Raw genomic sequence first — 26,346 nt, forward strand, 5'->3', positions numbered from 1 at the left:
GAAATACCTTTAAGGAGGACCAGGCCTGACAGAAGAGAAGACTGTGGATAAGGCAGAGTGAAAATATGCTCCAGCAAGATCAGGGATTCAGTCCTTCCTGGAGCTTGCAGAGGATCCCACTCAGAGAGTGTGCTGGGACCACTGAATGGGGGTCCAACATGGAGCTCCCAGATGGGACTGGTGGGCACTGATCTTTTGGCCTGCGGGATGCAGCTAGAACTATGGGCTCCTTCTTCATCCGCACCTTACCTTTTTAGACAGGTGGTTTATCCAGATCTAATTCCTTAGGACCTGTGCACGAGGATTCACCTGACTTGGACCAAAATGAGGAAGGATCCTTTTCATTTATTTATTTTACAGGCAGATCTGTACTGGGATCTGCCCTTATTGCTATGGTCACCCCCCTACTCTCATGAGAAAGTTTCTTAGACTTAACTGTTTTGGTGTCTACTCCAGAGCTTGTGCTCAGAAGGGTACTACTCACAGTCTGAGGCCACTGTACTGGGTAATCTCTCTGGCCTGGTTCCAACTGGGGTCTTGGGGCTTTCTTCATGAGATGCTTCTGCAGGTGGAGCTCTCATCCCTCAAGGGTTTGAGGCAAGAAGGAGTGGCAGATGCTGCACTTGGTGGCAGTGTGAGCTCTCCAAGGCAGTAAAGGCAGCGGTGGTGTTCATCACAGATGGAGAAGGAACAGGGGCAGGAGATACAGTCTTGGCATGATCCTCCATGGGGAGAGGCTCCCTGAGGCAGGGAGAACTAACTATACTAACTATAAAAACACAAAGTTTAAACTTACTAAAAACTATTTACAGGTATTAAAAGCAGAGGAAGATCGAAATGGACACACAGAATCCTCGGACCAGGTGGTGGTAAGAAGGGACTGAAGAGGCATCAGTCTGTGCCACTGTTTATGCCCTTGGTTCAGAGAGCAACTGCAGATGCACAGACCAACAGACACTATTTGCTACAAATCTCTGGTCTCAGGTGCATGAAGCACATGCGTACCAACGTGTGGAATACATGACCAGCAGTCCAACAAACCACATTTTGAAGGATGAAGTTATAATTCCATCTAGCTTATGCACGAGTCTTTACTGAAGCCCCCAACATCCCTATTTGCTGCAGTTTGTTATATCCTTATACAACCATTTTTAGTTTGTGATACCTGCAGGAGGAGGAGTTAATATTTTGCTCTTTCCTCTTGAGCTTCTATGTTAAACATACTCCAGCAAAGCACAAAATGTATCTATTCTGGAGTGCAGTTATGTAGCAGTGGAAGCTCCTTCATTTACACACTGTGATGATCTCTTCCCTCTTCCTATGGAGTAAACCCCTTTGGTTAGAGGTTTAAAAGCAATTGAACCGCTAAGTAGATATACCTCATCATCCCCAATAGTCAGAACACTATCAAAGCAGTAAAATGCATTTCAGATGTCTGGCAGAAACAAATACAGGTTGTAGCCAAGTAATTTAGCACATGGATGGCAGAAAATGCTGATCTGTTGAAACTTTTCATAGAAAATGTTGGTGGCAGGTTTCTTAGGTCCAGGATGGAACTTCTGGTCAGAGAAAAATTATCTGCCACCAGGGGCCCCAGTGCTCAAGGGGAAAAATTTTGAAATCTCAAAAATATTCATGGGACAGGAAAACCACATGTATCTTAACTAAGCATACCATACCTTTATATTTTTTTTAATAATTTCTTTCAGGTTTAACCTTAACTCTGAATTTCCTAGGCTTCTAATGCTTTGTTATGGGATAATTAAAATACTCTACTCTGGTGTTGTATTCTAAAATATGAACATGTGCCCTCAACCATAACTCTATCTTAACATACTTTTTGTCTGGGACTCCAGTGTTATGTTTATGAATTTAAATACACAGAAATGTGGAAATGAAGAAATTCTCATAGTAATGTTACCTCTGCTGTATTCTGCATCCTATAATTTAGGGATTTAAAATATAAACAATATATTAAGATACATATGTAAGAACTATCGGCCTATAAAATACCACAAATTAGCCAAAGTAACATTACAAAGAAAATTTTAACTTTTTGTATTTCAATTTCCAACTTCCCCTAGCTCAGTGTGCATAAATACTGAAACAAAGACTAGGCAGATTAGACATTATTAAACAATATTGTATCTTATGCAATATTAATACTTATGGAAAATTTAGGTATTGTTTTGAGAATTACAGTTTTTAGACAGCTCTTCTACTTCTTTTCTGTTGTTCTGATATTAAATATTGATCTTTAGAATGTTTCAGTAAGAATTCTGTTTAGCTGGGTATTTAATTAATTCTTACCAAGATTTCATTTTGAAGAAAGGAGTGGGATATCTATAATCTAAAGTACCGTCAGATGAAGTCTTATGATGTAGCTTTTCTTTAAAACTTGGGTCAGCAACAGAAACAGTTCAGTTAAACTAATGAATATTTCTGAATGATTGTGTCTTACAATAAAACTTTTATGGGATTTCTTGACCTCACATTTTCTGATGGGGTTGAGGGAAATCTTCAGCTTTCATAAAAATCTCTAATTTTTACTGTCCAGGATTATGACTAAATGTTATGCAGAAGTAAAATCTGATCAAAAGAGAAAAAATGGTCCTAACAATATCCTCTGACATGATAAATAAATCAATAAAAATAAGTTTTCCTGAACACAGGATGTGACCCATACATTCTGCTATGGGCTCATTAATCATTGTCTTTCAGACTTCCAATGAGCTATTTTGACGTCATGGCTATAATAATAATATACCTATTTTAACACTAGCAGTCTACAAACATATTATCTACCTTACACTACGATGGTGCATACAAATATTTGGTGGTCCTGGGTAGGAACTTCAAGTCCCTGCTGTTGTCTGCCCTAGGAGCATTTTGCAGAGGAGTCCTTGACAAGCCAGACAATGGCCTGGGACTTCAGGGGTTAATTCCCAACCATAGTTCAGAAACAGCTCAGGGAGGAACTATTATTTGAGAGTTAATTAAGTGCAGCTGATCTAGGGCCCTACCAAATTCCATGCCATGAAAAACGCCTCACGGACCATGAAATCTGGTGGTGTGTGCGCTTTTACCCTATACTATACAGATTTCACGGAGGAGACCAGCGTTTCTCAAACTGGGGGTCCTGACCCAAAAGAGGGTTGTGGGGGTTCACAAGATTATTTTAGGGGGGAGTCAGTATTACCACCCTTACTTCTGCACTGTTTTTGGAGCTGGGCAGCTGGAGAGTGGCAGCTGTTAGCTGGGTACCCAGGTCTGAAGGCAGCCTCTGCCAGCAGCAGCACAGAAGTAAAGGTGGCATTACCATACCATGCCACTCTTACTTCTGCGCTCCTGCCTTCAGAGTTGGGTCAGGACCCCTACACTTATAACACAGTGAAATTTCAGATTTAAATATCTAAAATCATGAAATTTATGATTTTTAAAATCCTATGACTGTGAAATTGACCAAAATGGACCATGAATTTGGTAGTACCCTACCTATCTTAAAAGAAGGGTTTTACTCATGGGGTAGAAAACTGGCGTTTTCCAGGGCAAGGAATTCTAGGGAAAAATATATGCTACATGGTGTGGGGTTTATAGTTTTTGTTGGTTTCAAATATTTTTTAAGCTTGCTGGCTGTAAAACTGCATGGAAGGAACGAAGCTTTGCCAAACTGGTGCCAATTTGTATTAACCCAGAACCTCTCCAATAAAACCAATCCAGAGTGAGTGATTTTGTGTTTAAACCTAAGCCTCGAGTGAACTCTCACTTTTATCACTCTGCTCCTCCTCTGGCTACATACACTTCCTAAAAATGTAACACCTTTTTCAAACTACTGTGAAAGAAAAAAGTCTTGGTCGTGATGAACAAAGCTCACTGAAGCTGGCACAATCAGACGACTAAAATAAAATGTGAGTACAAACATATCAGTAACAGATTCAAACACTACTTTATTATTCTATTATCTACTTACAGTTTATTACAGGTTAATAAGAAATCATTTCATATTGACCCTTAAATGATTTTAATTGCTTATCAACAAGCTAAACCAGTCTTTAATTTTTATTTTATTGCAAACAGATTTGTATCTCCTGCTTATATAGTCTATGGAAATGTCCAAAATATGAATGAGTATACATAAACAAGTTATGTGTCGGTATCTATAGAAATGAAAGTTAAAAATAGCATTGAAAATAAACTTTACAGTAATGTATGATTATTTGACTGTTTAGGTCAGGTGAATGAAGTGTTATAGGATAATCTAAACGTTAGATTTGAAGGTTGATTTATTTTCAGATAAATGCACCTATCGTTGTACAATTAAAAATAAATGTCAGTATTTGGTGCAGATAACTACAGACATCTTTAATGTTTAATGCACTGATAACTCCCCCCATTCCCAACAGCACTTTTGCAGATTCTACTTTACATTATATAATGAGGACATTTTAAGTGACAGTATATGCATACAATATAACAAGTCAGAACACCACATTTTAAAGTCTGTATATTTTCATATGGTAAAAAAATTAAAGCTACATAAACTGATTTTTAGATTATTCTGCAAAGTAGAATTCTGTATACTTACACTTTCATAATACTTTGACAAATTTCCATTAAAGCTTTGTTAACAGACAATAGCATGATCACAATGATCCCACTGGCTTTCCAAAATAGTGCAGTTCCTCAATTTAACTTGTTTCCTTTTATACTTGCAGCCAGTGGGATCAAGACAAACAGGCTAATGCAAGCAAGAAAGTAAACTGCAAGCTTTTATGTTAAGCGGTTGAACAAACAATATTAATTATTGTGTGCCATACAATGAAAATGATTCCAGTATTTTGCTACTACTCACTGCAGGAATACATGAACTTCAGTAGCTAAGAAGCTTGAAATACTTTCTTTAAGTCTTCACAAACATTTGATTGGTGCCTACCAATTCCAATACATTTATAAAAGCAGTTATGGAGATATTTTGTTGTTAAAGCTGCAACAATTTAAACAAGGCAAGTGAAGAAGTTATATAGATTGTTCTTATTTTCTTCCTGAAATTTCTTTCATCATACAAAAGTCCATAAAATGACCATGTCCCATTAATAATACAACTTTCTAATGTTATTTAGATATAACTTACATTTACATGTGTGTGTCCTATCTGATCCATTTACAATGAAACTCTTGAGTTTAACATCTGCTGCACTGGAGTAGGTTGGCAATAGTAACAAGGGACTGAAGCAAAGATGTATCAAGTGTCAATTAATTTTGAGAACATGCCTTTTTCATTTAGATGGCTTATTTTTGCAGATAAATATAGTACAATTATTTAATTAAAAGTTTTAAATAGATATTTCTGCTTTGACTTAGTAAATGCAAAACATCTCTCTCTCTCCTGAAAATGACATATTTAAATAAAACTATTTTGTCCTTTAAACAACTCCCCAAACACAACGTGTTTCAGCCTATATAAAATCTCTGTCAATGATTTCTAGGTAAGATTTGGGCTGTAAGAAGGTTGCTAAACTGTTTTGTTAGTAGGCAGTGCAGGAATGAAGCATTTTCAAGATCAAGCAAGAGTCTTCTTATTTAAGGCTGAAGGATGGAAATGAGAAAAATATCAAAAAGGATGAGGCTTTACAGAATAAAAAAAGTGAGAGTAATAGTATATAAGCAGAAAATGTATCACACTAATCACTACTATAATAAATAGCATCAGTAGTTTGGGTGAGACTGATAGAGCAAGAGACCTAAATTTCTAATTTAAACATTCTTTAGAATTTTAACATTCAGTCACAATTCCTCTGTCAGTTAAAATTTAAGTGGCCAAAACTCATAAATATAAAAGATCCTTCAAAACAGATATTTAAAAATAATAAAAATGGTGTGTTAACAGATGTATGCATAAACCAGATCTATAAATAGCTACAGTATGAAAAATATTTCAGTGCAAAGGCAATTTTAAGATTTCTAAAAAATACATTACAAATAATTTGTTAACTGCACACAGGAAATTTGTCACTACTACTGGTATAAAACTTATACCCATATAAGATTATTTAAAAATATATATACACCAGTGTTTTATGTAGGGGACAGTTCTAACTGACCGACATTCAAGAATGCAATGGCAAATATAAATATATTTATATTTATTAATATTACAGTATGTGACCAATATGATGGCATTGTTTGAAACCGAAAACTGCTACATATTAAATGGTAAAGATGCCCTAATATCATTCTTTAGGACAATGAATGAGGTTGTCAGACTTTTCTCTAATCTTTGGTATAATGAAGTTTTCACAATTCACTTTTTAAAAATTCTAGCTGTTTTTCCTAGTGTTTCTTAACAGTAGGTAACTGGTTCTTATGAAGAGTTCATTGGAAATGTTTGTGTGAAACGTTTCCTAGTGAATTGATTTTATTTTTATTTTAAAAAACATGTACTTCTAAGTTATTTTACAGAAAAATGAAAGCCTCCCCTTTCCCCCCATACCTACAGCATTACAAAGTCTGCAAACAATGCCTTGGCCAAGTTTTCTAATAAAGGCAGCAGCTCTCATCCCACAAACTTAGTTTCCATTTAGAAATAAACTTTTAACTAATGGCCTGCCAGAAGCATTCATGGAAATGCTTATTAATCTGTTATTAACTATGGGTACATTAAAATTTATCAGTGTTAGATTAAACCTTGAGGCATTTTTACACCCCAAATAAAACACTGGACAAAAAACAAGCAAGTACATATCTAAGTAAAACCAGTGCAAGGTAAAATTAATGCTGCAGAGAAACTGGAAGCACAAGCTGGCTGTAATGCTTTAAATAATTCATACATCTTGTAGTCAGACTCATTTCTACCAGAAATATGTTTTAACCCACAGTAATAGACACATGCCATCTAGTGGTTATGTCTCAAAAGACTAACAAACGTATACTGGCTTCTTCATAATAAGATACATATAGTGGATCTATTAGCCATTAAGTTAAAATAAGAATCAAAGACCAAAAATGGAGATATTAAAAAAAATCCTATTTGAGTAGCATAAAAGATTGGTTATGAACAACTATTTCCTATCATTGACAGGAAAAAGCTTAACCCATCAATCCTTTCTAATATTTATACTTTAGAATCATGCACATACACTTTTCCGGAGAGGTAGCTAGGTGATAGGAGCACTGGTTAATTTATTCTTAAATTCAGACATTTTAGGCTAACTTCTTAAATTCAGTAACTGAGTAAATATCAATAATGATGGTTTTATGTATTTGACAGCCAGCTTGACTCCATATGGTGTGTATCTAGTCTAAGTAAAATGTATTTTGTCTACCTTTCTACAGGGGAAACTAACTTAAAACCATATTAGCCCTGATTTGGCCACTTACAAGGAAGTGAATAGTAGAGTGTGTTTCTTGAAAGCAGATTTGCGCAGATTTGCTCAGTTTGTTCTACAGAAAGAGCAAAGAAAGAAAAAAGTACAGAGGAAAATCAGAAGCAGCACTTGTTAAATATTCTTTAAGTGACTGTCACTGGAGTTATCTGAGGTCATTGCTTCTGGCTGAAAATTGAAACTGTTGATCTCAAAATGTAGGTCATTGACTTAAACTATACACTTCAAGTAATACAAAAAATGACTAATGACAACAGAAGCAACAAACGTACAAACATCTTGACACAGCATGAAGAGAATTTCTAGAGCTATCAGTCTCACAGTACCAGACTGTGCGGATTGTTCATTGCTGCAGCAGTTCAAAACATAAAAAAGGGGCCAACAGGCCTGGAAAGATTCATACTTATAGCTCTTGAACCTATTTGTCTGAACATTATTTCAGACAGGAAAACCCAAGTGTATTGTAGTACAGTTCTGTGACATGTTTCCTGTTTTTGCAAAAAAGAAAGAAAAATGCAGTTCTTAAAGGCTTGAATTGGTGATCTGTCATACGGATGTTTCCAAACCTGACCCACTGTAGCAGTATCTTGCACTGGAATTGCAACGGTTATTTGAATAGCCAAAGATAGATGGAAGTATTGAATAATCATTGCCTCTCCAGTGCGTAAACATCCTTTTTTTAGAATGAGAATTAGACCTCCTGGCTGGGGAACTGCTGCAGTCATTGCTCCTATATCTTGGGTTTTTCAGAGAGGCAAGAGGTGTGAATTCTGAAGTGTGGTCCTGACAGTGCCTGGACATAATCTGTCAAGAAAACAAAGAAATAATACACAGTAAGTGGACAATAAAATAGCTAAATATCCTAAAAAAAATTTCAGAGAGGCACTATGCCTTTGGCACACACATACTGCTCACGAGAGCACCATTGTCTGGCTTGTTTGTTTCAATCAAAGAGGCAATCCCAAAGTGATGAGCAATTAGCCAATTTCTACATGATTAATTTTACATTAGATTTAGAGATTAGAGAGCCAGCTATTCTTCATACATTAAGTTGATAATGTGTTCATTAAAGAACAGAGTATGGATTAGAAGGATCATTTTCATTTTGAGAATTATTACCAGTTTACATTATATTTTGCTATATTGCTTTAAATATCTTTTAATCCTTGGCCTTTTATCAGTGTAGCAGGAATTTTAAAAAGGCCAGAATAATTTCATATATTTTGTCCAGCATTTTCCAAAGAGAGAGAATTCTCCTCAACTAGTTTATGTTAATTGATGAGAATGCACAGTGGGGTTAAATGCACTAGCTCTTTACTTCTGCAGATCTAAATTCAGATCTTGCTTGGGTTACATATGGATCTATTAAGGCAATTTATACCACACATCACAATATTATCTTAGTCTAATCTTCCATTAACATTTATCTATGCTACAAAATCACCCCAAAACCTAGCACAATGGGTAATATCTACCCAGGAAATACTCAGGACTACAATAGCAGTATCGCATGACGAGACTGAAGTACATGTGCCCTGACTGAGGAGAAATTTGCTTTGGGCCTTCCCAAAGCAGTGATCTGTTCTCCTCTGCAAATACACATATAACTAATATTTATGGGTTAAAGAAGCTATATGATAGAGAGGAAAATAAACCTTAAGTATTATTCAAGCCAATGCGATCAGTCACTTTCTAATGAGTAACGAATAAATCATTAATAAATTAATAAACCATTAATAAAACCTACCTCTGGCAAAAGGAGGTAAAAAACATCAATGTTAGTCAGTTCAGCCCCTTTCTGTTTATAAATGCTGCCTGAGACATTATTTCTTTCATAACAATCACATCCCTCAAATACTACTTGTATAGGCTCAAGGGCAGCAATAAGGGTCTCTTTTTAACTCCACAGTATAATCACTCTCTGAAGACAAACGGTGAGATAAATACAGGGAATTATTCAGCAGAGGGGTATTTAATATAGCCCAGAATCTTTTTAACATATATAGACCAAATACAGGCACTAATTAAGAAGGAAAAAAAACCAGATAAGTATACATTGCATCTTATGGGAAAGCATTTTATAAATGTTTTTAAAGGATTAAAAAAAAAAAATGTGTACAGGAACTATATTTTATATCCCTCAACCCGCAAAGCCAGTTACCCTAAATACCTCTAAAAATGATGGGTTCTTCTATACATAAAATGTCATGAGCTCAAGGTCTATTTTGGGATTGTCCAGGGCTAGAAACAAGTTGTGTGTGTCCACAGTGCAAAACTGGGAAACTCTGCAGGCCTACAAGATATCTAAACACACAGCTGACTCCCTCTCCCCCCCCAGCCCACTTCCCTGCATCCTTCCCCTTGGCTCACCCACACCCCTATCACTCTCTTCACACACTGTCACTCTGATCTCCCCTTGATTACCCATACTGTTGTTTTCTGGTGTCAGGAAATGGTGAGGTGACCATGGGAAGAGGTAAAGTGGGAAGCAAGGTGTATTCATGGGTCCAGGTGGGAGTTTGTTTGGATAAGACAGCGGGTATCAATGAGAATGGAGATACTGGAGACCCAGGTGCTGAGTCTCAATGTCTTTGTACTTGAAGAGCTCATGACCTTATGCTGCTTTTTCAGTAGTACCATGGGAAAAAACACTGGCCCTGAGCACACAGGAATTCTGTCCCCACTCCAGGTTCCTGCTTGATACATAGCCCTGGTCTCCTCAAAACAAGATCCTGTATCCCTCCTGGGGGGACGGATAGCTCAGTGGTTTGAGCATTGGCCTGCTAAACCCAAAGTTGTGAGTTCAATCCTTGAGGGGGCCACTTAGGGATCTGGGGAAAACTCAGTACTTGGTCCTGCTAGTGAAGGCAGGAGGCTGGACTTGATGACCTTTCAAAGTCCCTTCCAGTTCTAGGAGATAGGGTATCTCCATTAATAAAAAATTAAAAAAATCCTTCTCATACATAACACTCTCTCCCACAACTATCTTTGAAGACCAGTGAACACCCCAGCACCCTCTATATTTCCACTCAGCCTTCCTGACCCCCCTCACAGGTTTCACATGGTGACTTCTGTAGTGACACAGGGAAAGAAAAAAACCTGAAAAGCAGTTTAATCTAATTAGGGACCCCAGACACTAGAATAATGCATTAATTGTAACTATATCATTATTGCATAGTGTCACCACAGGGTAGAATTAAGGTTCTTCCCATGCTTTAACTATGCTTTTCTGTACCTTAACCTTAAAAGAAATCGAAACATGTTAAATTCCAAATTTTCTGGGTTCATAATGCCTGTTTTCAAGATAATTACAAAATCCCTGTGTGAATTTTTTTACCATAAAATTACTGCTATGTACTTTCAGTCTTAATGCCATTCTAATGCAGTTTTTCATCCAAGAATAAATATCACACAAGAGACATAATACATGGAACTCCATGTTTGAGTTTTCAGTAATACCTAGAGCATTTTAAGACTCTGTATGTCTAACATCTTGTTTTGTCTGCATTTGGTCTATACATGTGTTTGAGAAGAACCTGGACTATGACGAATAAACTGCTAATGGATTAGTATTGTTTCTCTGTATACTATGTATTCAGCACCCAAGATATAGCCTGAGAACAAGTAGTTTATAAATATAAAAGCAACTGTCATACAATACTTAATCTCTTAAACCCAATCCTCTTCAATGGGACCCCCTGTGGGTGTATGGATCCATGCAGGCAGATTGCTTTGCAGGATCAGGGCCTTTTACTGTTATGTGTCTGACACAAAAAGTCCTTATCTGTGATATGACATACATCATACAAAAACTTGGATCTCCAAGAAAATGGCCATGATATTACATCTCAAAACTGGTAAGGCACAACAAAAACTCTGGAGGAAATAGTTTTAGTTGTAAATAGCACAGCACACCAATAGAAATGACTCCAAACTGGCAACATGTGCAATACTGTTACCTAGCATTGATCTAATTATGCCTCGGAAGCTGAAAGAGTTCCTTCAAGAAGTGGCCCATCGCTGTTCGCCAGTGCATTTAGAGTTGTTTTATGTCTCATACTCTTCTGCAAGGATGAGGAAAAACACTGAGACTACTACTGAATACATGAGGGAATTTCTCAAGATACAAAGAATAAAAATCTGACTGTTGTATCAAGGTCATATAATGCAACAAATTTTCCAATATAGATTTTTTTAAAAGTTAGGTTTAAATCAAAATGTATATTCCTAATCCTGGGGTTAATTCCTTGAGCCATACTGCCCACTCAGAATGGCTTTAATCCCATTCTGAACTCCATTGATAGAATACTAATCACTCTCTCAGAGATCTATACAGTGTACCATAACTAACTAGTAATGTGTATATGTTCTGCCACACTCTTTTGACTATTAGTTACAGCAGAAAAAGTTCTTTGTATTAACAAATGACTTGAGAGCACAGTGCCTATAAGAATGTCAAAACTGTCCTGGAACAAGGCTATTAGCTATGCTGGTAGAATGTTTATTTATGAGTAAGGCTAAGATTTTGTCATGGATATTTTTAGAAAAAGTCACGGACAGGTCACGGGCAATAAAGACAAATTCACGGAAACCAATAATCTGTCCATGACTTTTACTAAAAACATCGGTGACAAAATGGGGAGCTGCGGAGTCCCCACACCATCTGTGGCAGCTGGACAACTGCAGGGGCTCTGGCTGGAGCTGCGGGGGTCTCCCCACCACCCATGGTGACCAGGAGCTGAGGGGGTTCCCCCGCCACCCGTGGCTCTGATGGCCAGGAGCTCCCAAGGGCTCCCGCTGCTCAGGAGCTGCAGGATACCCCAACCACCTGCAGTGGCTCAGCACTCAGACAAATCCCGTAGCTCCCAGCTGCCGCACGCTGAAGTCATGGAGGCCCCTGGAAGTCATGGATTCTGTGACTTCCATGACCTCTGTGACAAAAAGCGTAGCCTTATTTATGAGATGTCAGCTCAAAGTGCTCAGCCACCAAAATTAAGGAGCAAATGGTCCCCTTTACTAATTTGCAGAATGATTCTGTACTGAAGAAGTAGGCAGTTGCACTTGAAACTGATGAGGGTTGGTGCTACAGGAGGTCAACTTGAAGACTACTCATTACAACACAGGGAAAGGGTCAGTAGTTGTCATGGGATTCAAGTTCTTCAAAAGCAGAATCCTGTCCTCTTTTTTTTCCAAAAGAGAAGAAGCCAACGACTCGACAAAGATAATAGTTTATTGGTCATTGACGTAATAAAAACACTCTAGTTCAACAGGCTCTACTCATAGGAAAGTGGAAGTATGCAGAGTCCCTATTATTCCTTTCTAAAGCAAAGTACCATTTTTGGCTCCTTTAGAAACAACAAAGGACAAAGATTTCATAACAAGGTGGATGACCTGAGATTGGGACTGAGGCAAAATACTAAAGAGAAAATATCTGTAGCAACCAAATGGAAGGGAAAAGGTGTTTTTTTAAATGGGTTAAAAATGTAAAATTACAGAGCGAATAAAAAGTGGGAAGAAGATCATTTGAAGTGCTTTTGCATTTTTCAAATGAATGTTGCCAGATATTAGACGTCTCTGCTGTTAGTTAGAGAGAAGGAGGAATAATGGTAGTGGAAATGTAATAAATTAATGCAATTTGGGTATAACACAGGACTACAGTGTATGACAGATAACAGAGAAAACACCATACACGTGTAACTTCAAATTAAAGGGCCAAATTCAGCTTGCCTCACACTGGCAATAGTCTCACTGTAATTATTGAGCCTACTTGTCTGAGAGGTGCATGACGGTTTTGGCCTAAAGTTACTCATAGCAATAGATTCCTCCAAAGCTTTTGCAGAAGTATTGATTGTTTTATCCCAACGAAGGAAGGTAGCTTGAATAAACAACACCCCTCTGGTACTGAACTTCAAATGGTGACAGACTTTAAATTATGTTTTTTAATGGCAATGGATGGTAAATAGCTGTTCACCCACACAAATAATCTCTAGGTTAGAAATACAAAGTTCTGTAGAGCCAGAACTGGTTCAGTATATTTTCAGCTGTTGCAGAAGCCCTCTAAACTATATTCTAAAGAAGGCTTTATCATTTTAAGGGATGCAAAAACTAAAAATCACTGCTGTTCAAGCTGCTAGTTCAAACCAATTCTAGCATATTTAGAAGAGAATTTTAGCCAAAAATTTGAACTTCGACATTAATTTCATATGTCCTCCCTGTGACTTATGCAACAACTCATTTTTAAATGACAACACTTTTTTTTAAAAAAAAAAAAGAAAAATTCTATTTATTATGTTGGTCAGTCAGAAAATATGAATATGAAATCTGCAATAGAGACTGGCCCCACTGAAGTTAATTAGAACTTTGCTATTGACTTTAATGGGGATATGATTTCACCTTAAATTGTTCTATAAAAGGGCATCTCTCACTAATCTATTTCCTACATTTTTGTTAATTTAAATATTTTTAATTCAACAGTTATTTCTGATCTTATAGATTTTTTTTCTCTCTAGAAAGCAGCATAAGATTTCATGAAATAGAATACAAGGAAAATTTCCTTTAAAAAATGAAATATGTTTGCTGGAAATAATGGCTGCAAAACAAATGATCAGAATTGCAGCATTTTCCCCCACGGTAGTGGAGTAGACACATTACAAAAGAGCCATTAAATGGCTTAATACCATCATTTCTGTATTAAGTTAGAAATAATGGTAAAACCACTATCATCTTGCTTAAGGGCTTTATCACTTCTTTGTGTGGTGAGCAGTCAACTTAGTCAGTTACAATGCAAGCACTATGTGCATTCATCTACAGAAACATCGGTGCTTCAAAAAGGAGGGAAACAGTCACAGATCTTTGATTCCTGAAGCAGAAATATTACTGCATAAAATTTGAATGACTGTGACAAAGATCGGTTTCAGAGTAGCAGCCGTGTTAGTCTGTATCCGCAAAAAGAACAGGAGTACTTGTGGCACCTTAGAGACTAACAAATTTATTTGAGCATAAGCTTTTTTGGGCTACAGCACACTTCATCGGATGCATGCAGTGGAAAATACAGTAGGAGGATATATATACACACAGAGAACATAAAACAATGGGTGTAACCATACACACTCTAATGAGAGTGATCAGTTAAGGTGAGCTATTACCAGCAGGAGAGAAAAAAACGTTTTGTAGTGGTAATCAAAATGGTCCATTTGCAGCAGTTGACAAGAAGTTGTGAGGAACAGTGGGGTGGTGGTGGGAGGGGATAAACATGGGGAAATAGTTTTACTTTGTGTAATGACCCATCCACTCCCAATCTTTATTCAAGCCTAATTTAATGGTGTCCATTTTGCAAATTGATTCCAATTCAGCAGTCTCTCATTGTAGTCTGTTTTTGAAGGTTTTTTTGGTTGTAATATTGCTATAGTCCACAAAAGCTTATACTCAAATAAATTTATTAGTCTCTAAGGTGCCACAAGTACTTCTGTTCTTTTTGTGACAAAGATGACTCAGATAACCACTAATGATATGTAAACACTTTAGGATAAACATGAGGAGGAAAAAGCTATTCTGAAAAGTATTTTTCTCTAAAGTATAGTAGTTTATATGTGAGTCAGAAGTGGAGACAATGATAACAGTAAACAGGTTTTGATGATAATTAAGCTTTCTACTGTCTTTTGAATGAAATGGCCAAGCATGCAGAAAGGCAGAAAAAAAATATCACCTTTTATTCCATTAGAAACTTAGACTGCTTGAAGTCTGAGAAAGCATAAAGATGGTGGACTGCTCAACAGAAAGGCACTGATGTTTAGTCTGATTTCCCCAGAAGATTGTAGGAAGTAATCGTGTACATCATGTATGTTTAAAGCAAGGTAGTGGTTATTTAGGCAAAAGCAGGTTGGAAGATAGGAGGAAAGAGAGAGAGAGAGAGAGAGAGAGAAGAAAGAAATAAAAGGGATAAATCTGGTTAAAAGCTAAAGATTTTCTAGTGATATTAGAGCTTATTAAAAATGAACATTACCAGTGTTAAGCCCACATTCTGCTTTCCAGCTGGTTCATTTTCCAACATTAACACAAAATGGCACTGAGAAATGGCACTAATGCCATTAGATATACATCCTCCCCCCACCCTCTTTTTATTTTTTTGTTTTATAACCCATCCTCATTCTCTCTCTTTAGAGTTTTTAGCCCGAGCACCCACAGCCTACATAGAGATCAGAGAATTGATGATATAGTGAGCTTCTGTAAGTAGCAGTCATGTACCGAAGAGTCCTATCTTCAAAGGTCCAAATGGAAAAATTCTACAATCTGATCTGTGCAGAAATCTTGTTCCAATATTCTGCTATTCCTACAAGCTTGGTTTTCCTATTGAAATGGGTCAGTTATAGTTTTATACATACAGGGAATGCAGAATAATGGCACTGAGAGTTGCCTTACAGATATGAGAGTTTTAAGGTTGGAACTGGCCTGATGGCCCTCGGCAGTAGTGCTGTGGGCTACCATCCAAACAACCTGAGTTTGGCTCCATTCTCATTCATCAGTAAGGGAATTTTGTACTGACACTATACAGTAGTTTCTCCTGTTGGCTGATCAAAGGAATGGGGAAATTAGAAATCTGAAAACAGGCTTGTCTTTCAATGATGTGACTACAGTGCATGTCAGTGTGTTTGTAATTTAGTATGTTGTGAATATATGCATCTCATATATGTGACTATTAATTCTAGAAAGAGTATTGAAAGAAACAAAAATAAAGATAAGTTTAACTATAGATGAAAAGAGCTAACAGCATTATGAATTAGTAATATTTAAATCAGTGGTTCTCAACCCATGGCCCGCAGGCCACTTGCAGCCCAATTATCACACAGCTGCGGCCCATGTGATATTCTCTGCATTATATGGGTAGTATATATATTGTATGGATGCAGCCCACATAACAGAGAGAGCTGAATATGGTAAATACGTTGAGAACAACTGGTTTAAATGCATGAATTTTTGTAAAAGCCACAGCCTCACCAGAGACAGCAAACAAGAGTAATATAATTTCCTAGGAAATGATTAGATTACATGGGTCACGTAACATGATATTTTAGCAGTATTAAACTACTTAGTCATCATATGCATATTAATTTTTAAATTTACAAATCCTGGATTAAACAAACAAACATTCATATAGTCTTCTCTTGATATTGGAGTGGAACTGCTTTTGCCAAGAGTTACTTTGGATTTGGTTACAAAAAACTTGCCTTCTTGCTATTGGCTTTATTTTGTGCTCAGGAAATGCCTTTACATGGTTTTCCACTGTATACAGCTGTAATGAACTGCCTGGATCAGTACCATCAACTATTTCTTAACAGTCTTATAATTTATGAAGAGTTGATCAAAAAGCGCTCTCAGTGAAATTTCAACACTGCAGAAAATGACTAACACAAACTTATCACTAAACATAAACATGATTTCTATTCTCTCCATTTATTGTTTCTAAAATGCTAGAGGGCTCTAACTTTTAAGGATTCATAGTAAATATCACTAAATCTACTAAGGAAGATATTTTTACCTGGGTTCTTTCTGTTGCTGTGGGCCACAACTGTCTGCATAAAACCTTCTTGAGTACATCTGGAAGAAGGCTGACAGTTATGAGCAAAATGATACCCAGCCATGCAGGACCACTAGACAGCATCTGCATGAAAACATAGTACATCCTCTGATAATTGAGAAAAGGCCTAGTGGGAAAAAGAAAAAAGAAATTAAACCTCAATGGACCATCTAAGAAAAAAATTCCCAACATTGTTAAATATAAAAACTGGAGTAGCGGAGTTGTGTGAAACGGTTTCCAATTTGCACAGAGTTCACTTTTCAGTTTGTGAGAGTTCATCCATTGGCGTTTCACTTCGTATTTCACATTCATACAAACCAGAAAACTCAGACGAGCTTAGTTCGAATGGCCTCCACCTTTTGCCTGGCTTAGGCCTTGTCTACACTACCGGGAAAAGTGGATCTAAGCTACGCAATTTGAGTTACGTGAATAGCGTAACTCAAGTTGACATAGCTTAGATCTACTTACCGTGGGGTCCACACTACATGATGTCGATGGGAGATGCTCTCCTGTTGACTCCACTTACTCTTCTCGATGTGGTGGAGTACAGGAGTCAACAGGAGAGCAATCTGTGGTCGATTTAGCGGGTCCCCCCGTAAGTGTAGACAAGCCCTTAGTGTCAAAACCACTGTAGTTTGTACAATATTTTAGCCTAAATCATTCTTCCTCTGGACATTGAAGGAGAATGATTATCAGCAACTCCAGCCCCCAAATTAACCACAGAATAGACTTCAGCCTGGTCTGGGATACTCAACAGGTCTCCCTTCCCCCTCCAAATGTTCCAGACTCATCCTCAATATTGCCAACTCCAAATGTTCAAGAATCATGAGTCAGACCCCTAATGCCCCCAAAACACCCCACTCATGATTGGCTTAAACATTAGGATATAAAAACATATAACATTTTCACATGCCTTTTGATTTTTTTCATCTCTAGGGGGAAGAACACCTCCCCTCCACGACTTGTATGTTATCTCAGGGTCAAAATTCAACCTCCCTGTTCACTAATCGGAGAGAGCTCCACTTACCCTCGTCTATCTGCTGGTGCATGGAGAACTTGCCTTTCTATCCCCTTCCCTCCTTTGAAAGGCTAGGGAACAGTCCCATTCTTATTCTCCCTGTATGCTCCTGTACCCTATCTATTCCCTACATTCATTTGCCTCCCATATTTCCCTCTTTCTCCTCACAGTCTCCTCATCACATTCTCCTGCATTCCTTTGCAGTCTGCCTGCTGCCTCCCACATTCCCCCCAAATCCATCTCATGCCTTCTACATCCCCAGACTTGACATATTTCCTTGTCCAGCTCCCCAATACATTCATTTTCTCTGCTGCCCTCAGAGACCCATTCTTTGTACCTCCACATTTTCCTGTCTCGAGCATGGCCATGATTATATGGTGACTAAGGAACAATTGTCACTTTTATCAACAAAGGTTTGTGAGAGTTCATCCATTGGCGTTTCACTTCGTATTTCACATTCATACAAACCAGAAAACTCAGACGAGCTTAGTTTGAATGGCCTCCACCTTTTGCCTGGCTTAGGCCTTGTCTACACTACCGGGAAAAGTGGATCTAAGCTACGCAATTTGAGTTACGTGAATAGCATAACTCAAGTTGACATAGCTTAGATCTACTTACCGTGGGGTCCACACTACATGATGTCGATGGGAGATGCTCTCCTGTTGACTCCACTTACTCTTCTCGATGTGGTGGAGATGGCGATCCAGCCCCCTTTTGAAAACCTCCAGTGAAGGAGCTTCCACTACGTCCCTAGGCAGCCCGTTCCATTGCCCTACCGTTCTTACAGTTAGAAAGTTCCCCCTGAGATTTACTCAAAATCTGCTATGCTGTAGTTTGAACCCATTGCCTCTTGTCCTGCCCTCTGGGGTAAGAAAGAACAGCTTTTTCCTGTCTTTTTTATGGCAGCCTTTCCAGTATTTGAAGACCGCTATCATGTCTCCTCCCACAATCTCCTCTTTTCCAAACAGAATATTCCCAGTCCCTTCAGCCTTTGCTCATATGGCTTGCATTTCATCCCTTTGATCATCTTTGTCGCTCGCCTCTGGATCCTTTCCAGTTTCTCTATATCCTTTCTGTACACTGGTGACCAAAATCAGACACAGTACTCCAGCTGAGGCATAATCTCCCATGACTTGCAAGCTATGCCTCTGTTAATGCAATCTAAAATTGCATTTGCTTTTTTTGCAACAGCAACACATTGCGGACTCATGTTGAGGTTGTGATCCACCACAACTCCCAGATCCTTCTCAGCAGTGCTGATGCCAAGCCAGTTATCCCCTATTCTGCATATTTTTTCTTCCCTAAGTGTAGCACCTTACATTTATCTTTTTTGAATTTCATTTTGTTGTCTATTGCCCAGTTCTTCAATTTATCAAGATCCCTCTGAATTTTAGCTCTATTCACCAAAGTGTTGGCAACCCCCCTCCCAGCTTTGTATCATCTGCAAATATACCTTATATTTCTACATCCAGGTCATTAACCTGGGGAACCTCAGTCAGGGCGGCTCCAGGCACCAGTGCAGCAAGCAGGTGCTTGGGGCGGCCAACGGAAAGGGGCGGCATACCCAGCTCTTTGGCGGTGGGTCCCTCAGTCCCTCTTGGAGGGAAGGACCTGCTGCCAAATTGCCGCTGAAGAACAAAGCTGCCGCCGAGCGCGGCTTTTTTTTTTTTTTTTTTGCTGCTTGGGGCGGCAAAAACGGTGGAGCTGGCCCTGACCTCAGTCATATAGACCCAGTTCAAAAGGGAGGAACAGGGTCAACGGGAACCTTGAGCTCTGCTTTTGCAGAAATGAGAACTGGATAGGCTGCCTCCCAGAAGATTCTTCCTGATCTGCGGGGAGAGGGGAGCAGGCCTCCCTTCCCAGCTTTTCCAGCCCCAAACTGGTATGCAAGATGCAAGCTAGCAACAGTTCCCTTCTCTACTTATAGATTGCAACGGGAACCAGCTGGCTCACTCAGTTAAGAAAACAAAGGAATAAGAGGGTCAGAATGTGCATGTGTTGGAGATAAATGACACAGGTCTCCTGTCCAGAAGGTAGTCAAAAGTTCATTGGGCATGGGAATCCCATGGGATGTATGTGGGTGGAAAATGAGAAAAGACGGTTACTCACCATTGTAACTGTTGTTCTTCGAGATGTGTTGCTCCTATCCATTCCAGTTAGGTGTGTGCGCGCCGCGTGCACGTTCGTCGGAAGATTTTTACCCTAGCAACACTCGGTGGGTCGGCTGGGCGCCCCCTGGAGTGGCGCTGCTATGGCGCCGGATATATACCCCTGCCGACCCATCCGCCCCTCAGTTCCTTCTTGCCGGCTACTCCGACATTGGGGAAGGAGGGCGGGTCTGGAATGGATAGGAGCAACACATCTCGAAGAACAACAGTTACAACGGTGAGTAACCGTCTTTTCTTCGAGTGATTGCTCCTATGCATTCCAGTTAGGTGATTCCCAAGCCTTACGTAGGCGGTGGGGTCGGAGTGAGATGTTGCAGAATGCAAAACTGCTGAGCCAAAGGCTGCATCATCTCTGGACAGTAGACCAAAGAAGCAGAGGTCCAGATCGAGGACCAGGTAGTAGCACGACATAGCCCCTGGAAGGGTATGAGAGTCGGAAAGGCAGCAGAAGAAGCCTGAGCCCTGGTGAAACGAGCAGTAAGGTGGCTTGACGGAACATGGGCCAAGTCACAGGAGGTGCAAATGCATGACGTCATCCAAGATGAAAAGCCTTGGGAGGAGACAGGTAGGCCCTTTATTCGGTCTGCCAATACAACGAAGAGTTGGGGGCGTACAAAAAGGCTTGTCCGCTCGACATAAAAAGCGAGCACCCTACGGACGTCTAGGGAGGGCAAATGCGCTCCCGTCGGAATGAATGGGGCTTCGGAAAGAAGACCGGAAGGAAGATATCCCGGATGATATGAAAGGTCAACAGCACCTTAGGGAGGAAGGCCGGACATGGTCCCAACCGCCCCTTGTCCTCACGCAACATAGTGCACCATGGGTCCACTGTGAGAGCCCGAAGCTCGGAGACTTGTCCAGCCGATGCAAAGGCTACAAGGAAAAAACTGTCCCTCAGGACAGGTATCTCAACGAGCATGTTGTCAGTGGCTCGAATGGAGCAGGCATAAGTCTGCTTATAACCAGGTTGAAGACCCAGGAGTTGGTGGGGCGGCGAACCTGGGGGCATAAATGCCCCAAGCCCTTGAGGAACCTAGAAACCACAGAGTGTGAGAACATGAAGCGACCACTCTCCCTTGGGAGGGAGGTAGAGACGGCTGGCAAGTGCACCCTTAATGATGAACTGCGCCAGGCGCTGCTGTTAGAAGATCATGGGCAATCCAAGAGGAAATGGATCGGAACCTCTGTGGGGGAAACCTTGTGTTTCGTAGCAGCAAAAGAAAAAACTGCCAGTTGGGCAGATGCGTTAACCGAGTGGAAGGCTTCCTACCACCCAGGAGAATCCTGTAGAACCGAGGCAGAACAACGTAACTCGGCTCGGTTTAGGCCCGCAGCAGGCATGCGGCGATGTGCAGGGATTGCAGGTCTAGGTGGTAAAGTTTGCCGTGATCCAGCGTTATGAGGTCTGGGCAAAGAGGCAGGGGAATCGGTTGGCTACCGACCGGTCTAGTAACATGGTGTATCAGTGCTGCCTGGACCATACTGGAGCGATCATGATCAGATACGCTCTGTCCCTGCGGAGTGTTAGCAGGACCTTGCGAACCAGCGGGAGCGGTGGGAAAGCGGACAGCAGACGGCTCGTCCACGGCATCAGAAAAGCAGCCAAGATCGAGCCCGGGGAGAGGCCTTGGCATGAGCAGAACTTCTCTCTCGTTCTGTTCCCGCGAGAGCGAAGTTCCGGAAACGTAATGGATAACATCCGGAGGAATCAACCACTTGAGAGACAGGAAGGAACTGCTGAGGCGATTCGCCAGAGTGTTCCGGACCCCTAGGAGAAAGGACGCTACCAGGTCCGTCGATTGAGCTGTGCAGGAGTCCCGGCGCTGGATAGCTCCCTGGAAAGAGAGGAAGACCATGCTCCTGCGTGCTTGTTTATGCAACGGGTGTCCGTTGTGTTGTCTGTGAACACCGAGACACAACAGCCTTGTAGGTGCTGCTGAAACGCCTGGCATACAAGGCAGACTGCTCCCAACTCCCGGACATTGATGTGCAAGGGCAGCTGTTGAGCCAACCAAAGGTCTGGAGTGGGAAACTGACCCAAGTAAGCACCCCAGCCAAGAGATGGGGGTGTCCATCATGAGGGACACCGAGGGTGAGGTGGATGGAACAGCACCCCTGCACACATCAGGGAGGGCGTCGACTCCCAGTCAGGGGAGCCTAGGACGCTCGGGGGGATCGAGGCGACCATGACCATGCTGTCTCTGGCCGGGTGGTACACCGATGTGAGTCCCGATTAAAGTGTATGGAGGCGAAGCCTGGCATGTTCGGTTACGCACGTGCAGGCAGCCATGTGGCTCAGGAAACCTAGGCCAGTTCAACGCAAAGTTGCCGGGAAGGTCTGTAGACCTTGTACAATGGTTACCCTCGCGTGAAATCAAGGCGTAGGTAAGCAGGCTGTGCGATACTGAAGTCCGGGGTTGCCTCAGTTAAGCCTACTCCCTGAGTGGGAATCAGGGTGGATTTCGCTATATGGATCATGAGGCCTAAACGCAGGAATAGGACCTAGTCGACGCCCACACGAGAGGTAACTTGGGCCCCGGTGGCCCCTGGAATGAGCCAATCATCCAGATACGGAGCAGGTGTATCCGACGGTGGCGGAGAGGGCGGCGATTACAGCTAGACACTATGAATACACAGGGGGCTGCATAGAGGCCGACCGGGAGGACCGTAAACTGGAATGACAGTTACATCATTACTTGTTGAGCTCCCGCAGGTGTAGGATAGATCTGAGACCTCCCTTCACCTTGGGGATCAGAAACTAGTGGGCTAGAACCTTTTGTCCCTTCGTCCTTGGAACCTCCTCTATAGCTCCGATGGTGAGGGGCACCCGCACCTCTTGCAAGAGGAATTGCTCGTGAGAGGGGTCCCTAAGATGGATGAGGAGGGATAGGCTTTTGCCCGATTGGTATTAGGAGGACCCTGATTTTGGCCCCTTGGGGTCCCGACCAATGCCTAAGACTGCCTCAGCGTCGCCTGCTGGCAAAGCCCTGTTCTTGTCTAGGCGCAGGGTAAGGGCGGTGAGGGTGGCGCAGAGGTCAGCAGTGAGACATCGGCATGTAGATGCCGAGAGGGAGTAGTGACATCGCTGTCCTTTGGGCCTTGCAGCCTAGAGTCAGTTTGAGAACAGGCCTTTGTCATTGAAGGACAAGTCCTGTATAGTGTGCAGCAGCTGCGAGGGAAGGCTCGATAACTGGAGCCATGAAATGCGCCTCATGGCAACACCCGCGGCCAGAGTCGTGGCTGTGGAGACCGCTACATCCAACAAGGTCTGGAGGTAAGCTTTCGCCACTTCGGCCCTTTTTCCAGGAGGGCATCAAACTCTTGACGGGAGATTTGAGAAACTGATTCCGTAAATTCTCTCACCGCCGCCCATAGTAACGGCTAAGCAGGGCTTGCTGGTTCGCTACGCGAAGTTGCAGGGTGCCTGCCGAGTACATCTTATGGCCCAGGAAGTTCATTTGCCTAGCCCCCTTGGACTTAGGGGCTGGTACCTGTAGGCCATGGCGTTGCGTCTGATTGATGGACTAGATAACAAGGGAGCAGGGGGAAAGACGTACATATAGGAGCCCGTCGCCCCTGGAGGATACCATGCACATGCATTCGACTCCCGTGCCTACGGGCGGGATAGTGGCCACTTGGAGATTCATAGTGAATGCCACCCCTCTCGGGAGGTCCTCAGGAGTACGCTTCTGCCACCGCCTCATCTGGGGAGGAGGCCGGGGGGCAAGTGGGTCCTGTGTGGGCTCACGCTCCTGGTGATCCGGTGGGATGTGGGAATCCGGTGGCAGAACCGGACTTCCTCCGTACCGGTCGGAGGGGGACGGCTAACTGTCGCCCCGGTACCCAGTGCTCTGACGGAACAGAGCGGGATGGGATCACAGGTAGGCCTTTGGCCTGATGGCATGCCCAAGATGTACAGTGCAGCCACTGATGGGGGTCAGGGTCCTGGCCTGGAGCACCCGGAAGACTCTGGTGTGCACATCCGAATGGATGGCCATGGAGAAGTTAAAGCCCTGGGCAGAGTCTCCCTCTCCAGCTCATGGCGCTGGACGCGGCACCGGGGATCGGTACCGTGAGGCCTACCGGTACCGGGAGCGAGAATGGGACCTGCGACCGGAGCGATGCCGGGAGGCTGACCGAGATCTCGAGCTGGATCGGCACCGAGTGTACCAGGTCGGGGAACGGGACGCTGATCGGTGCTGCGGGTACGACCGGTACCGATATGGGGAACGGTGCCAGGACCGTGAACGGTGCCGGCACCGGGCTTGGCGACAGGACTGAGAACATCTGCGGGACTGCGATCGTGAACGTTGCCGCTCTGTGGTGCCGACGCAGGGTGGTGAGCAAGACAGGCTCGCCGATAGACAATATAACCCGCACTGGCGGTGCCGGGGGTTAAAGCAGCGCAGGCTCTGCCCTTGCTATCAACTCCCTCGCTGTGGAAATGTTTCCGGCGTGGAGGGAATAGTGAGCTCAACCACAGCTCGCACCGGGGAGCGTTCAGGTGCTGGACTCGACGGCTCTTGCGTGGCCGGAGTCGACGGTGCTGATACTGTCGGTGCCGCAGCAGGTACAGGTGCTGGGCAGTGCGACGTAGTAGAGCGGTCGGGCTGCGGAGCAGGCGGCTCAGACGCAGCTTAATAGCGAGCTCGACCACGGTTCGTACCGGGGAGCTTTCCAGCACCGGACTCAACGGCTCTTGCCTGGCCGGAGTTAACGGTGCGGATATTGTCGGTGCCGCGGCAGACATTGGTGCCGGGCGATCCGACTGAGCATAGCGCTCGGCTGCGGAGCAGGCGGCTCGGACGCAGCAAGGATATTGTGCCTCTTCATCCTCCAGGAGAGGGATCCATGCCGAGTGGACGTTGGAGCCAGCGACGGCCGGTGCCAGGAGGCCTTGGCAGTACCGGCGATCCGGTGCCGAGGGAGCGCTCCTTGAAGACTAACCAGCGCTCGGTGCCGAGAGCGGAGGAGCAAGAGCTGCCTCCCTCGGGAGGTGTTTGAGACGAAAGTCCCGCTCCCCTTTGTTCTCGGATTAAAGGCCTCACAAATGCAGCACTTATCTGTGAGGTGAGATTCCTCGAGGCACTTAGGAGAGGATCTCTTGTCGGCATCGGCTTGTGGCCGGCCGAGCATTATAAAACCCTGTGGACCGGGCATCGGACCCGGCACCGGGTGGGGGGAAGGGGATAAACCCCGAACCCCTGTGAAATAAATACACTATACTATACTACAAACAAATAAAGTTAACTACAACTATAAACATCTGAACTATATACTTAACGAGAGAAACTACGAGTAGCTAGGGAAGTGGAGGCCAGCTAAGCCGCGCTCCACTGTTCCAACGACCGACACGGGCAGTAAGAAGGAACTGAGGGGCGGATGGGTCGGCAGGGGTATATATCCTGCGCCATAGCGGCGCCACTCCAGGGGGCGCCCAGCCGACCCACCGCGTGTTGCTAGGGTAAAAATCTTCCGACGAACGTGCACGCGGCGCGCACACCCCTAACTGGAATGCATAGGAGCAATCACTCGAAGAAGAATCAAGATATTTATAACATGCATGTTTATTCTCCTCCCCACAAACTTTAATAATGTAATTAAGTTTATAATGATTTTTCAATTATATAAAAACTGATTTAATCCTGTTAAAATTTAAAGGTGGATAAAGCTTAAGCCACTTTATAGCTTTTAAAAATGTATTTAATCTAAAGCCATACGCCTTTCTAGTCTGTTTGCAGCCAAAAGCCTGAAACCAGACAAGTCTCTTGACAAACAGTCTCTCCTATATACATCCAATAGTTTTGTAATATGAATTTTCCTTTCCATTTTCCTTGCCGGGATGGATACTAAATCTTGCCAGAATGTATTTATAAAAATACACAAATAAGGTAACAAAAGTCCCAGTAGGTGGCGCACAAATTCTGCAATAATAATATATATATTTTAAGAAAAGAAGACGGAAAGGAAAAACATTTACTAAAATGTTATTCACATCTGGTGAATAGCAGGAATATTTAGCTATCATAACAAATGTAGTACTCACTAACACATTTAGCTAGTGTCAGAAATTCAGCATAACTCCTTACCTTTTAACATGAACTCATTTTACAAATGAGTAGAAAATGTACTGCAGTATGCATATTAACACAATAGGGGACCTCTTCAATATGTACTTAAGCCTTTATTAAAAATAGAGTTTTT

At 42.1% G+C, this 26,346-nt stretch overlaps 1 protein-coding gene across 1 annotated transcript in view; it reads right to left on the reverse strand.

Annotated features, from left to right (window-relative positions):
- Positions 1-8,052: 8,052 nt before the first annotated feature.
- Positions 8,053-26,346, reverse strand: part of ATP11A (ATPase phospholipid transporting 11A) — a 153,725-nt gene continuing 135,431 nt past the window's right edge. The window contains exons 28-30 of the mRNA XM_045007544.1: positions 16,918-17,083; positions 11,342-11,446; positions 8,053-8,186 (exon numbers count right to left, since the gene is read on the reverse strand). Of these exons, the coding sequence (XP_044863479.1) occupies positions 11,357-11,446; positions 16,918-17,083 (256 nt within the window). The 3' untranslated portion in view covers positions 8,053-8,186; positions 11,342-11,356. The remainder of the gene's footprint in view (positions 8,187-11,341; positions 11,447-16,917; positions 17,084-26,346) is intronic.

Source organism: Mauremys mutica, chromosome 1 (genome assembly GCF_020497125.1).
Source record: "Mauremys mutica isolate MM-2020 ecotype Southern chromosome 1, ASM2049712v1, whole genome shotgun sequence".
Lineage (NCBI taxonomy): Eukaryota > Metazoa > Chordata > Testudines > Geoemydidae > Mauremys > Mauremys mutica.